The sequence below is a fragment of the Buceros rhinoceros genome, unplaced genomic scaffold, assembly GCF_000710305.1.
Source record: "Buceros rhinoceros silvestris isolate BGI_N320 unplaced genomic scaffold, ASM71030v1 scaffold24519, whole genome shotgun sequence".
In the NCBI taxonomy this organism is placed as follows: domain Eukaryota; kingdom Metazoa; phylum Chordata; class Aves; order Bucerotiformes; family Bucerotidae; genus Buceros; species Buceros rhinoceros.
Genome location: NW_010431281.1, coordinates 6,807 through 22,214, shown reverse-complemented (window position 1 = coordinate 22,214; position 15,408 = coordinate 6,807). Strand labels below are relative to the sequence as shown.

At 42.8% G+C, this 15,408-nt stretch overlaps 2 protein-coding genes across 2 annotated transcripts in view; one reads left to right on the top strand and one right to left on the bottom strand.

Annotated features, from left to right (window-relative positions):
• Positions 1 to 1,427, top strand: part of LRRIQ4 (leucine-rich repeats and IQ motif containing 4) — a 4,863-nt gene extending 3,436 nt beyond the window's left edge. Inside the window, exons 4-5 of the mRNA XM_010143389.1 lie at positions 58 to 254; positions 1,287 to 1,427. Coding sequence (XP_010141691.1) covers positions 58 to 254; positions 1,287 to 1,427 — 338 coding nt within the window. The remainder of the gene's footprint in view (positions 1 to 57; positions 255 to 1,286) is intronic.
• A 3,414-nt stretch (positions 1,428 to 4,841) lies between these two features.
• The window catches only part of LRRC31 (leucine rich repeat containing 31), a 12,544-nt gene continuing 1,977 nt past the window's right edge, over positions 4,842 to 15,408 (bottom strand). Inside the window, exons 2-10 of the mRNA XM_010143386.1 lie at positions 14,896 to 15,147; positions 13,515 to 13,664; positions 13,078 to 13,245; positions 10,669 to 10,836; positions 9,640 to 9,807; positions 8,717 to 8,884; positions 7,649 to 7,816; positions 6,335 to 6,502; positions 4,842 to 5,161 (exon numbers count right to left, since the gene is read on the bottom strand). Of these exons, the coding sequence (XP_010141688.1) occupies positions 4,842 to 5,161; positions 6,335 to 6,502; positions 7,649 to 7,816; positions 8,717 to 8,884; positions 9,640 to 9,807; positions 10,669 to 10,836; positions 13,078 to 13,245; positions 13,515 to 13,664; positions 14,896 to 15,147 (1,730 nt within the window). The remainder of the gene's footprint in view (positions 5,162 to 6,334; positions 6,503 to 7,648; positions 7,817 to 8,716; positions 8,885 to 9,639; positions 9,808 to 10,668; positions 10,837 to 13,077; positions 13,246 to 13,514; positions 13,665 to 14,895; positions 15,148 to 15,408) is intronic.

Sequence of the window (15,408 nt, the reverse complement as noted above, 5' to 3'; positions counted from 1 at the left end):
AATGCTCCACATCATTCCTGTGCTGTGTGCTGCAGCTCTCTGCTTTGGTGTGTCCAGGTTTGCAAAGGCTACTCCTTCAGAACAACCAGCTGTCCCAGCTGCCCGAGGATTTGGTCAGCCTTCAGCAGCTAGAGCTGATCCTTGTGGATGGGAACCCTATGCTAGACCCTCCGATTGAAGTGTGCTGCCAGGGGACATCTGCCATCCGGGAATATCTTCAGGAAAAAAGGCATAAAAAAGCCATGAAACTAAAGGTAGGGGTGTTAAGAAAGTCACCACGATGTACATACAAAGCTGTGGATTTCATAATAGATCCTTTGCAGAACAACCTACAGAGCACTCTATGCGATGTCAAAAACATCTTAAATTAGCATTTGCATCAGCTGTGGCAGAGCAGCACTTCTGTCACTGGTGATGTTAAGGTAGGATATAGAGAACCATCAGGAAATATAGCACTGAGCATCATTCAGACAATGTTCCAGAAGGTTGTCACTGCCCCACCAGGTCACTGTCAGCAGGCACAGAACAGCCATTATCATTTGCAAGGGAGCTTTTTAGTTCCTTGTCCAGTGGAAGGGGAATAATTAGTGTGTCTAAAACCAAGGCAGCAGATCCTTTAAGTGAAGCCATTTCTTAAAGCCGATACTAACTGCAGGTGGCATCTTCACTCTTGCTGACTGTATTTTGACTGCAGAGAGCTGAAGATCCATTGTGAAAACGCATTGAACAAAACACATTTGTGGTGTGTTGGTTCTTTTTTTGTGTGTGTGGTTTTTTTTTCCCAAAAGAACACCTGCTGCATCAGCAGTGGGCCACGGAATTAATTTGCTCAGGAAAAAATATAGGGCAAGAAGGAAGGAAAGGCAAACTCTTAGTCTTTGATTCTTCTGAACCTAAACTACTCCTCTCTTTCTGTAATGTCTGTCATTTCTTCAGGAATGACTGCGTTTCTCCCAAACTGTTCTTCTGAATGAAAAGGTGCCATTTAAAGATGTGCAGCCACAGTCATTTCCTACTCTAATCACAGGGTCCAGAGGGAGCAGTGTTAGTGCCCTCCCTGGTAAGAAATTCCCCTTGAAAAAAATAACAGAGAGTAATAGAAAAGTGAGGTGCCTGGCAGACTATCATCTTGGCTGCAAACATTGCAGTGGAATACAGGATAAAAGGAGACCACAATGTGCCTGGCTTTTTATATCAAGAATATCTACCAGAAATACTGTTCCATGGGGCTGTTTGCTTTTACCTTTTTCCTCCAGATAACCAGATTGTTCTTCTCTCTTTTTCAGGTCCAAAGATTGTGGCGTCTGTTGAAGGGGATTAGACCTTTTTTGACACTTAATAATCTAAAGAAAACAAAAAAGAAGGAAAACAAAGGAAAAGGAAAGAGAGAAGAGAAGCCTAAAAAAGGATCAAAACCCCAAAAGTGATATTTGGTCAGAAAACTGAATAGAACTCTTTTCATTTACGAGAAGGGCAAATGTGAGCAGAAATAAGCGAGCAGGAGACAAGCACCATTAAAGCATTCAAATCAGTGAGTGTTACATGAAAATATGATTTTCTTGAGGTTTGTTCCTGTGTTTTCGTCAACATTGACTCCAGCTGAATCAGGCAGATTCTCAAATATTGAGATGTCTCATTCTAAATGCATGTTACCTCAAAGCATAAAGGCAGCTGATTAACTGGATTAGTTAATCTAATCTGTAGGAATCTGGTGCAATGAAATGCCCTTTGTTCTGAATCCCAAAGTATTTCACACGCAATTCTTAGAAGTCTGTTTTCCAGCCATATCTAGAGTGAAACAATATTTGTGGCCCCACCTACTAGCAGTTATTTAATGAGTTTCACGTCGAGAAATGATCCATACCTTGTTTGGAAACATGGAGGAGGATTCCAGGCAGCAGAACACACGCACTTCTACCAGAACCTGCACAACCATCCTGTCTTAAGGAGGTGTAAAGAGCCGGTTTGAAAGTATCTCCACACTTTTGCAAAGCTGTTCACTGATGTTTTGACAATCTGTAGTTGGAATACATTTTGAATGACTGCAAGCTGTCAAATCCTTAGTGTTATAGCTCATCTCTTGGTGACAGTTTGTAAAACATTGGCATGACAGGCTTATTTCAAAGCAGGGACTCTGCAGAACGCGATATTCTGCCATAATTCTGGCTCCTGGCATGGTGTAACACCTTCGTTATTCAAAAGAACTCCAACAAAAACTCCTTACTATAATTCTAGCAAGCCAAATTTATATGCAACCTTGTGTCTCCACAGCCCTCTACAGAGAGCTGTTTGTCCCGGTCTAGTTTTTATTCCGTCTTGCTCCTTAAACCCATCCACAGTTCTTTTGCAGCATACAGAAAGCACAGGGCTGGATTGGGACTGGCTACTGTGCAGATTCAAAATGCACAAATGGGTGGGAGCAGAGCCCCTTATTTAAACTGGCTGGTGGGAACTACAGTCCTGCTCTCCCTTCCCTTGGCTGAGATGCCTCAGAGAAGGTGGCAGCATCCTGAAGGAGGTGGTGAAGGCAGGGCTGCTGAGCCCCAGCTCTTCCCAGAGCTCCGCCTCCAGGCAGTGCTCCCTGAAGGCTGCGGCTATGTGTGCATCCAGGCTATGGATCTTTATTCTGTTCAGCCTGTGAATTGATTGATACAGAAATCTCATTAATATGCTTGTTGGCAGTAGAGAGCTGGGAGTGCAGGGAAGTGGGATGTCTTGGGTTTGATTTTCCATTTTACCAGCTAACTGATGCTGGTTTGATTGTTCTGAGGTGTCTTAGGGAATTTTTTCACCCTAAGCAAAGGCAAAGAGGCACAAAGAGAAGGATGACTCAGAGACTACCAAGGAGGAAATCACTGAAAGAGAGAGATTTCTGGTAAGATTGGCAGATAGACAGGACACTTAATAGAATTGATTTAATAAAAGTTTTTGGTGGCACAGTAGGCGTGACAGAAGGGTGAAGGAGTAAGTAGGGGATCATGAACTTCGATTTTAGAATAACTCTCGTGTTTGAAGTGACTGCTTGAAAGTTTCTCTTGTTAACCCTGTATGAAACAGGGGCTCTTCATTTCAGAGGTTGAGGATCTCTGCAGAAAATAACAGATGCCCACACTGCAGCAATTCCCTGCTACCTCTGACCAAGACACTCCAGATCATCTCACATTTCTCAGAGCTGAGGGACCTACTTTGCAAAGTGGAACTGAAATTGGAACCAGGAAGCCCATGGAGATCCTCACATGAAATCACAGATTAAACGAGGAAGAGGTATCAGCACAGCATGGTTGGCTGCTGGTTATAACCCTGACCAGCCAGGAGCTGATGTTGGAAGGGTCACCCGGACTGAAAGCTGAATATTGATCTGCATCTGCATGGAAGACTTGCTGAGAGGGGTCCTTGCAAATTAGGAAAGGGCCACCGAGTGATTCCGTTGTGCCTCTCTCCAGGAGACTGCTGCAGCATGTAGATATACTCAGGGCTAATTGAGCAGCACTTTATCCCTCAAGCTGCCTCAGGATTTCTCTAAGACTCCTCGCTTAGTGGGCAGATCTAATATCTTTACTTCCTAAAATACCTTACCAATGAATAATCCCACTGCACTCTCTGAGCTCACGTGTGGGTTAACATGCTCCATGACACAAGTGACTATGCCAGAATTTGGCTCTGTGCAGGCAAATACAATAAAATGCCACATAAGAAATTACCAAATAAATACGTCCCAAGTTGATGCTTGTTCCACAAGACCTGGGCACAGAGCAGGCTGCTGTGCTCTTAGCTAGAAGCTGCCCTGTGGCTTAGAATAATAGACTTTGCTTACTTCATTCATCTTTGGTGTCAGGTTAAGAACAGTGTCTACGTCACAAGGTGTTATGAAGGTTAACGGATTAATCCTGAACGCAGGAAGCATGAAGGCTCCGTGGGGACTCCCAATGACTTTCGTCAAGACTCTTAGATTTTTAAGTTTGGGTTTGTGCCACATGGCATAAAAGGGTCCATACAGAAAGCGCAGTCTGGATGAGACCAAAACAGCTCAGGATGAGAAGGAGCATCCTGGAGCCTCTGAAATCTTTACGTAGCCTTACCCAGAACGCTTATGGATTGCTCTGTATCCAAAATCCTTGCTAAGGTAGCAGGACATATCTCCGATTTAACCTACCACAAATTTCCCTTGCCCTCGAGACCTGCAGATCAACTGTTTCTTACCTTGATTTTATGCTGATTCTGTACACAGGACCCATCTACACTATGAGATACCATTAAAGGACAGAGCAGAGGCAGAACAGCTCCTCCTGTACTCTCCTTAATGGACTAATGTGTAACCCTGAGTTGCTGGGATGCTTTCCAAATCTCGCAATTATGGAGATTTAATGCATTCACAAAGAGGCAAAAGTTTTTGGGCAGAATAAACTAAAATTTAAAACACAGAGGTTTCCAATATTTTCACATTCGAGGCATTTTCCGTATACACACGAGGCCACGTTCCCCACCTACCCACCTGCATTAGCACACACCCCAGCTGCTTCCCTCCGCTGGCAAACCTGCAGCATGTCCATCTGAAAGCACCATCGCTCTTTGGACAGCAGCCATTGCTGTACTCACACCACGAAGATTAAGTGTTTATAGAAGTGTAAGCATGGCCCAGAGAATCTGAAATAATGTGTTATTCAATGGAATGATCTCTGCATGCAGAAGGTTAAATAACAGTTTTATATAATTGTGGAACTATTTCAAGAGCTCTCATGAGACGAGATTACTACAGCCTGGGCAGTCTTCTAAGTCAGACACACATAATGCTTGGTTCATGTGCTGCTTGTGAAAGTCCTTCCAGAAACCTTCAACCTCCATCAACAGTCGAAACGAATATTCCTTTTGTTGTCTCCATTAAAGCTTTCCAGGCGATTCCGCTGTGATTCTGAAAGGACCCATCTCTGCAGCCCCAACTCTGTCAATGCAGGCAGCTTTGTCAGGGCTGCTAACATCTTGCTGAACCACGTTCCACAGTCTCGGCAGGACGAGGGGCGAAGGCTGACATCCAGCTCCGTGAGTTCTTTGAATACTGCTAAGCCTTGACAGAAAACGGCCCACCCTTCATCAGAGATGCTGTTATTGTAACTCAAATCCAGCGTCCGCAGTCTGGCTAGATGGCCGTCCAGCACCAGTAATGCTGCAAGAAACGACAGACACAAACACAACTAACACATCCTGGCAATTGCTGTAAAAGCTTATAAGAAGAGTAGCATTTTAATACCATATTATTTGAGGCTTTTCAGCATTCAAACTGCAACTCCTCAGCAACATAAAATCAGTTGCTGCTGATCTCAGAAAGATTTTTACCACGGCTGAAGGAGTGCACAACATTTAAACTGCAGGCAATTCAAACGGAACAGAAATAATGGGTTAAAATTGTATGGCAACCTGAAAACCTTGGAGTCAGTTGGAAGGAGGTTACATAAAGTGCCAATTAAACAGGCAGACAGGCTTTACAGGGAGATTTGGAAAGAGGAAAGCAGAACTAGAAGAGGTTGCATGATTACAACAGCCACCTCTCACCATGGGAGGGTAATGGGCCCGATATGCTCTAAAAGGAACTGGGATTCTCAAGGTATGACTGAAGGCAAAGGAGACACCCATCAAGGGTGATGTTTGAAAAGTCAAAAATATTCAGGCTTCATCTCACCAGCCTTCAGATTATGGGGCCTTCATAGCTGTCACACAGCTACCGCCAATCTCAGACACTCAAAACCCTTGAGTCAGGCCCACAGAATCCCAAGGGTGATTATAAAACGAATGGGTTTTTAAAAGGATCCTAGAATTTATTCCTTCATCAGGTTCCTGTTTTCCAGTATTTCTCAGCAGTTGCTAAGAGGGGAGCAAAAATATTTCTGTTCTAATTCTCCCACAACAGCCTCACCCCTAATGGTCTCGTGGTCTGGGAGCTGGTAGTGCCTGTAGTGTCTGTCAGCACGTGCATTCTCTATAAACTACTGAACCCAAAATCGCTACCAAGCAAAATAAAACTCCTCAGAGGCAGCTTTAAATATCTGATATAAAAACCAGACTTAAACCCTACACTTTCTAAGTGCTGCCTTTTTGTATTAATACATAAAACTGCTAAAAGATTCTTTACATTTTATCCTTGTCAGGCTTTGCACTGTGCATGTACAGGACACACAGTCTCCAGCAAAATGAAAACTTTCTGGGAAAAATACTGCTGTACTTTCCATCGTTTCATTTGATTTATGCAAAAACGTGCTCAGCCCATGGAACAAGTCCCTTCTGAATTGTGGTTTAAATGCCCTGGCTCCTTGACTGCTGGTAAATACCATGTTATACGTACTTAGAAGTGCCAAATCTTCAGCCAACAAGTTACAGCTGCTCAGTCTTAACACTTGAATCTCCGTTGCAAGCTTTAGTGCTCCCAAAAGCAGCTTTAGGTTCCCACCAACGCACTTATTCCAAGATAGGTCTAATATCTCCAGTTCAGGAAGGTGAAGGGCAGCCTCAGCTGAAAAGATTAAGACCAGCAACTTGTGCTTACTAAGAGAAAACAACACGGCCTCAATAGACACCTCACCGCCCATTCACCGGTGAACAGGCTCCACACAGGCTGCCTACTTGTGCTTACCATGACTTATTTTATCCTAATAAAAGTCAGACGAAAGAACATAAGAAGGACCTGCCTATAGAATATTTAAGCTCTCTGTGGAGGGGTTTCTTGTCTTTCTGTTACTAGTTTGACCTTCTCCCACTGAAGTCAATTTAATTTAACAGCTGGTTTTTAAATGATTTAATATCCATTTAAAGACAGCAATTCTTCTGCAGTGAACTCGCCATGCAAGGTGAAACACTCTGTATCTTTTGATAACACCGATTTCCATGATGTCACTCTTACATAATTGTAACGATATAAATATAGTTCCTCTCCTGCAGGGCCCTCAGAGCACTTTAGCTTGCTACTACTTCTGCTGAAGGTGGTCAAGTTCTGCTAGAGGTTTTAATGTCACTTGTAAACAATACAAAATATAGATGCACCCTGTAACTAACAGATCCCTCTGCACTTAGAGTTCATGTGCCATATGGAGTACCTATCAAAGGGACCGTGTAGCTGCTAATCCACCGAGATTTGCAATAAGTAGGTAAAAGAGGCTGAATTTACATATCCTGTGTTAGACCAGACTTTTCTTCCTGGCTGTGCAATATCTTTTCCACTACTGCAGTCATTGCCTCAGTTCCTCCTTGCTCCGTGCTTAACTCCATCCCAGAGAGTTCCTACTGAAACTTTCACCTGCAGTGAGGTGAAATACCCTCGGTCAAAACTTTATGGCATTAAACTGCAAATGCACTGTGAAAACCAAACTATAATCACAGCATAACATGAAATCTTGTCTTCTGTTCTCTTCCAAAATTAGGGAGTACACAACAGCTCACAGTCAGGCAAAGCACTTCATGCGGTCAGATGTGATAGGGGAAGACACACAGTGGTCTTCCCTTGCAATCAGCTCCCATGAAGCACTGGTTTCATCACAGGCTTTGTCACTCTGGACCTGTGGTATAATTTCTCCATGATTTTTGGAGTTCAGCCAAAGGAGAATGAAGTGCTTTGTCTCACAAGGATAAACAGAGAAGACACACTTGAAAAAAACATTCCTACCTAGTGATGAAAACGACTCTTGGCCTAAACCACAGTTGCTGATGGCCACAGATCTCAGCTTCGGTAAAAACCTGAGCCTGGCCAGAAGAGGATCAGATGAGACTCCTACATTTTTATTCGAGGATAAATTCAGCTCTCGAAGACTGGAGAGTAAAGGTATCACCTGGGCTATGAAAACATGAAATATTTATTAGACAGTCGCTGATACAGAACAAATACGTAGTTGTATATTTGCCTGACATCATTTCTTTTCTTTATAAATCAATCCAAAAGTCAAGGCCCAGTTCTGGCACTCAAATTTATGGTGAGTAATGTCTCTGTCCGTAAATAGCTTTGTCATTTTCAGTAGAAATGTTTAAGAAATTAGGTATTACACACTGCGTGGAAGGTTGTCGGGACACGGCTTCCTGTTGGAATTTTCTAGGTGAAGTAGGGAGTTTAACATTAAATGAGATGGGGGTTGTTTCCACATGTCTTCACTGCTAACTGAAATCCTTTTATTAATGTTATTATTTTCTATTACCCAATACATTAAAAATAAATCATGATTGCCGCTATTAATAGTCATTATTTCCCAATGCTTCATCAGCAGCTTTTTATACTACCATCTTTATCATGGAAAAGAAGATGTGGGTAATGCAGGCTTTGACTCACAGGATTGTTTGTTGTTGTTTCTCTAGAGAGTAAAAACCAACGCCAAAAAGTTAGGATAATGCATACAGAAAAATAAACTGTCCCACTGATCGAATGGGAAATGTCTTTTACTTCCTAATAGGATTTAAGAGTTGGATCAATTCAACCTGGAGACTGTAGTCTTCAGCTTTCCTATACAGCACACAGGGATCTCTGAACACCCCTCCCTACTCAGCATTTGGACAGTTTAGGTATTAGGTATCAATGTTGGTATTGATGAAGAAAGCAATCCTCCACCCTGCAGTTTCACAACTGCCTAATGAACAAAGTATTGAGATCTGCTGGACTAGGTTAGGTACAATCTCTTATGCCTTTGAGATATTTTCAGAAGTCAAAACCTAGACTCTTAATGGGTTTTCCTCAACATGTCCTTACACAGAATGCTCACGTCCTCTTCTGTTACACAGCACTGGTGGAGATCAAGGACTTCAAGATTTTTCAAGCTGGCTAAATGAGCTGTTGAGTTTTTAAAGCCACCGCCGATCTCTTTGTTACACGATATGTCTAATTTTCTTAGCTCTGCAAGATGCTGTAAAGCAGTGTCTGAAATGGAGAGGGAAACATGTTGGTCACCGGCTGCTACAACAGCACAGGTCACGGCTTTAGTGTTTGTTTACTTTAACGTGCAAGTTTGCACAAGGTATTGCAGACTAAGCTTCAGATATAATCACAGCAGACACACAGTAACACCGCAAAGCTTCCCTATCCCTGCAACTCCATTCTTCTCTGAAAGAGCAGGTGAAGGTGAGGACAGCTCATCCCTCAGATCCATTCAATCCTCAGCCTTTGGCTGAAATTACTACTGGATGTGCAAATTAGTGCCAGTCGTTTGGTCTTAGGGGTAAGACCTCCGCTAGAGAGAGATACAGATAAGGAGCCCATTTCATATGGCTTCACTGGACACTCACTGAGTGATAATGGTGAATTTGGATTTCCCTCTGAGAGGAAGATTAGCCTCTTAGAAGCTGGCCAGCCTCCCCGTGCCCTTGTCTATGATCTGTCTGGGGAGAGAGGAAGCATGTCCTGAGAGCCACTAATCTACCCTGAGATGTGTCTCAGATGAATGGTGTGGAGGGTGACTCTCCTCACTGACTTTCACGTGCTTGAGCTCAGGAAAGATAAATGCTGCTCCTGCTTGAACGTCTCTGAAGCCTTTTATCAAACCTCACACAGCGAGCAGCGATCACCCGTTAATAGTGCCAAACCATCAGCAAAATCCCACCTCACTGCCTTCCTTAAATGGTTTTCAGATGTAGGAGTTATTCAGAATTAAAGCCTTTCTGAACATAAAGACTAACCTAAGCTCTGGAGGCTGTCTTGCTTTAATCCACACATGTGCAAGTTTAAGTCTTTCAAGCTGGGCACATTTTTCAGATCCTGGGCAATAACCTTCACGCTGCAGCCGATGTGTTTGTTGATAGAGAGATCTAATACTTCGAGGTTTGGGATCACATTTAGAATTTCAGCTGGGGGTAAAAAAAAAAACAAAAACAAAAAAAACAGAATTGGTAATTGGAATATATACAGACGAACCCTAGAAAAATATAGCACCATGACAAACAGGAAGAGGTAGGCTGAGTTTGCCTATATGTGTGGTTTAGACTTTACTAAGTTCCTGTTCTACCTAAAAAATACAGCAAAGCAAAGATTGGATAGGAATCAAGAAAAGCAGTGACAAATCTGTATGAAAGGAGAAAAAAATATAAGGACAGTTAGAAAAATACAGGAGAATAAAAAGCAGGAGTACAAAAAGAAAGACTAATGAAAAGGTATAGGACTGCATGTTGCGCATGGGCCACCTCCTGCAGTGGAAACAAGAGCACAGGGATTTCTCTTTTGGGAGAAAATACCTTTTAAAACACAGAATCAGAGCAAAAGAACACACTGGATTAAGCTATGGTGAGAGGAGAGAGGGGAGGGGTGATCAGTGGTTGCCTAAATTCCCATCCCTCAGGCCTGCTTTCCCATCCCATGGCTAACTACATATTCAGCTGCTCGATTTTAAGCAGGCGGTGTTGGAAATTCTGGCACACGTGACTTGCTCAGGGTTTCAAAGGATCTGGCAACCCTGGACCACTAAGGTAGCCAAACCGTGGTTAAGATCTAGCTATTTTTCTTCTCAGCTCTACCCCACAGGATTAAAGAGAGAAACTTTCTTCTTTGGAAGAAAGTGCATTAAAGCTCTACACCGTGGAGTAAATCCTGTTATAATGCAGAGTGTGAAATAAATGACCTTTCCACTAACGTTGAGCTCAACACAGCCACCGTCTAAGTCAAACAAGTGACGTTTTTGTAATGCCTCAGTCCAGCTAGATGGATACTCTTACCAAGGGACTCTCCGTCCTTTGCTGTCAGGTTACAGTCTGTAATTTTCAGCAGTTTTAACTTGCATCCTCTCTGGAGTTTTTTTGTCAGGAGTGATAATTTTCCACCTATGTTACTGTTCCATGACAAATCCAGTTCTTCAAGTTGAGAAACAATTTCAGATGCCTCTCCTGAAACAGAAGCCTAAGATGATTCATTCTAGGTATCAATTTCAGTGCAAGATCGAAGCATGGGTTTGGAATATATTAAAGAGGAAGGTTACTCACTTAATTCCTGGCTTGCCAGGAAAATTGCTGTGCACCATGAATTGTTACTGCAGCAATGTTGTATAAATCCTCACCTAGACTAGAACTCATGGTCACTGTACATACAGACCTGAAATTTATTCAGGTTCCCAGACCCTCATCAGACTGTTTGGCCATCACTGTGGACCTGCACCAGGACCCAGACAGTCTAGTCCACAGGGAAATCAATACGAGTGACAAGTCTGAATTCACTGTCCTGTACAGTTCTGCCCTGGTTTACCTGGCAGGCTTCCAACGTCCTCTGTACTGCCTCCACAGGCCAGTTTGGAGGGATGGACGAAGTCGTCTCACAACTATTTCTGAAACGTCAAAGTTTCATTTCTGACGGGAAATTCTGACTCACTTCACGAGGAATCATTTTGCATAAACTCACTCCCAAGAAAGATCAATTAATCAGACCATATGCAAATGCTATAATCAAATCATATGCACTTCCATATGCAAATTTTTGATAGAAACTCTTGTCATCAACCAAATAATTGAGAATTGCATTTTAATCATAAAACCCTTTCATGTCTGTGTGTTTTCATAAATAATTATTCTCAAAAGATTTAGAACAGAAAAATAGTTATTTCTGTGGTTGTAAGTGAATATCCAAGTTGGAGAGAAAAGGACATCTTAATTTTTATTTTTGCATTGATTTAAAATTACTGCCTCGTTCTCGAATACCGAGCAGCGCTCTACATTTGAGAAGTGATTTTATCTCTGCAGCATGTCCTGTTTCTGTCTGTCACGGGGACTGGCATTCCAGACACATTTTCCACCCAGAAGACAAATAAAAGACTATAAACCCAGGAATGGTTTCGTACCACCTCTCACAGTCCCAGCTCTGAACAATCTCATAAGAGAGGTTAACAGTACAGTTATATTTGAGGCATTGATTTCTAAGCAGAGTGCACTGAGCCCACAAGTGGCCACATCTCCACAGATAGAGATGGACACAGTCAGACAGGCAGTATTGGCCTAAACATGCACACTGATTTCAAAACCACAGGCAAAATCAATGCAAACTGACTGTTGCTATACCACATGTCAAGGGCATCACATCTGGACTTGAAATTCAAGAACTGTGATCAATTTTGTGTCTGTCTCACCAAAGGCCAAGCCAGAAGGAGGAAGGAAACAGCACAGAAGAACCAGGCAGAATAAATCAATTGGAAATATAACCAATAAAAATTGAGAGGAAAAAAAAGCATGAGAAAACAGTTTGAAAAAGAATGAAATAAATTTGAGACGATATGATAGAAAATGAAATACAGATTTTACCCTCATCAGAAACAGACCAATTATTTTCACCAGCTTTTGTAAAGATGCGCTTTTCCTCCCCAGCAAATAGCATGACCCACTTTTGAACTATTACCATATATGTCATTTCACTTCTGAACCTTTCCTGGAAAAAGCCTGGATATGAATGACATAAACCCCACCTTTATAACTCAGACCAGTTTTCAGAGCTTGCCAAGCAAGCAGCAGTTTCTGTGATTCCTAGTTGGTTTGAGTTTGCCCTTCTTTTAGGCACATATCACAGACCCACCCCAGAGTAAACTCGAGGCCCAGAGGTGACTCAGCACCTGAGTGTGTAACAGCACCTTTAAAACCTCTGAATGTTATGCTTTGCAGAAAGCAGGGCTGCAGGCACTCCAAGCAGAGGAATAAGCTTCTCCCAGACCTGCAAAAACAAGGCATAATGCTCTAAGGCAGCACTTCTGGTTTAAACCTCCTCCAAAAGACCATCACTGTTTTGTGAGGAGCATGCATCTGTCCTGCAGCATGAAGGCCTAAGCTGACCCTTTCAATTCTTCTGTCTACCATCAGGTATCAAAGCTAGCCAAAAAAATACTCATCCAAATTGGAAACACACTCTCCTGCAAACCAGACTGAATTCTGCTCCCTTCTGAATGTGAAAGCTTCATACCCTGAGGAATGAACTCGGCAAAGCTACTCAAGTGTATGAGGTCTCTCATAAGCCCAAGTTCTTTCTACTGTTCCACAGCAGCAGTTTGCATTGCCCAGTGTGGAAGCAGCAGGAGTAGGATGTAGGAAGAGATGAGATGGATTACAGCAGACCCAAGCTGTCTGGAAATAAATGTCAGTGCAATCCTGTACCTAAGGAGATGACATCCTCAGCTGTCAGCCTGCAGTTGTTAAGTCGAAGGACTTTTAGCAGGTTCACATGATGAAGATGAACAGTGAGAGCTTTCAGAGTCCCACCAACACAACTATTCCATGACAGGCTGATCTCTTCCAGCTCTGGGAGAAACGCCAGTAAAGAAGCTGTAAAAAACGGGGAAAAAAAAGGGGTATCCTGTTTGTATGTTATCTGCACACTCTGGATGTCAATGCACCTGCAAACAGAGGTGCTTTCTACAACCAGTACAGCATTATAAAGCCATGACAATTTGTACCTCAGTTTTCTTATCTGAAAAGAGAAAAGAAGGGAAAAGAAGAAAAAGGGAAGAAGGGAGGAGAGTGAATAACTGAGTAGGCCAATAAGAATTAAAGAAATGTATGAAGTGACTAGTTTAATAAAACACATTATTTACCCAGCTCTGTTACATCTGCTGCACTTAATGCACAGTTATTTAGATCCAGATTCTTGCTGTTGGGTTTCTTTCCCAGTTTCTTCATGAACTGGTTAAATCTCTGCTCACCAGATGGTGACTCCGCTTCAGAAATGAGATGTGAAAGCCCATCTGAGTAACAAAGAAATAGGGCCCTGGTTACCTCTGCTGCTAACACACCAGGTAAAACCTGTCTGTGGCTAGTGGGTGAATGAACTATCTGTCAGTAAACTGAGCTCTGCTTTTGATCAGTGTGGACCAATAACTTGAGGGATAAGATCACTACAGATCAGGTCACTACAGAGCTCCTGATGCAGAGCGAGAAACAAATCTCTTGCACATCTCCACACTACCTTATAGCGGTGACTTTGGATGTTTGCACCACCAGTTCAAGGACATGAAATTCGTGGAAACTGCTGAACTTGCAGCTATTCTGGATGCACAAGTGCTATAACCACCTCTGTGTGCCTGCTCCATAGCTGCACTGCTGTAAAACACTCTGTACTTCATCAGTTAGCACTGAGTAGCCCTTGCAGTTGTGCGGGGAACCTGCCGCTTCCTTCAGGGCAGCCCATTCATTTTCATACACTGTGTAAGGCAGTTCCCGCTTCTCTCGGCTTTGCAAAGCAATCCCCACTTACCTTCTTCCTTCACACAGTTCGTACAGCAAGGAAAACTGCATTTACATTCATCGCTAAACCCTTTAACAAATCAGTAATTTCATCTAATGCCTGTAGTTGGAAAAAAGCAGCCAAAAATTACGGAAAATAGCAATCCCTCTTCAGCAACTGTCCCCTTATTGTTTCCCCAAACCTACCCAAAACTCTTAGGAAAAAGGATGGTGTTCTAAGCCTTTCCTTCCAGCTTTTTAAAAATTGTCTTGTTTTCTCTGTATGGATGTAAAGAGTATTCTTGTGTGCACAGAATAACATACACGATGAACTTCCACTCCCCTCCCCTCCCCCTCACCAGTGTCAAGTGGTTGGAAACATCTGCTCTTGTTGTCTTCAGATCGCTTTAGCAGCAGGATGGACAGAGGCCGATCCTAAACACAAGTCAAGCTACTGCTCGAAGCTTGGCGTTGAAACTAAATAAGCTCTGCAACTAATGAGCTGACTCCAGCACTGACATCTCACATTGGAGATCAAGAGAGAGGTCGCCTAAAAGCTTCACCCCTCCTCAGTAACACAGGTCTCACTCCTTGCTTGGCACCTATCACATTAAAGGGCACAGCCTTAATAATGTTTCAATCACCAGAGGCAAATCCTGGCTAAAGGATAAACGGTAGACAGCCAAATACAGGATTTTGGCTATCAAGAAAAGCAACTGATTTTCTATGAAATTAAAATTCATTCTACATTACCTTCTACAGAGGGATCTTGCTTCTCGCTCTGATCATCCGCCCCAGCGCTGTTTATTTCTGTTTCTTTGATTTCCGTTTTGTCCTTGCCTTCGGATTTCCCCAAGCCCCGGAAGAATTTTTTGATGGCTGAAGGCTGCTCATTTCTTTTTCCAGGAGAGGACCTCTTCCCCTGGAACTGTTTTATAACAAAGCCAAATGGGGAATCCTTTGGGATGTCCTCTTCATGCTTATCCTGGCATCTCTGAATGTCATCTTTCAGGGGATCAGCAGACACAGATAGAATTAATTTTAGTAACATTTTCTCTTGCTTACCTTCATTCATAAGGGCAGATGCACGGAAAATTTCCTACCATTCTCTACACGCTAATATCAGAAAAGAACTGTTCAGTACTCCAGACTCTGAACTCATTTCCCCTGCTTCAGGAACTGGTAATGATCAGTGTTAGCACAGCGGACACAGCATTCGAGGTGTGGCTCACCAGTGCCCAGTACAGAGTTACAATCCCTACCCTA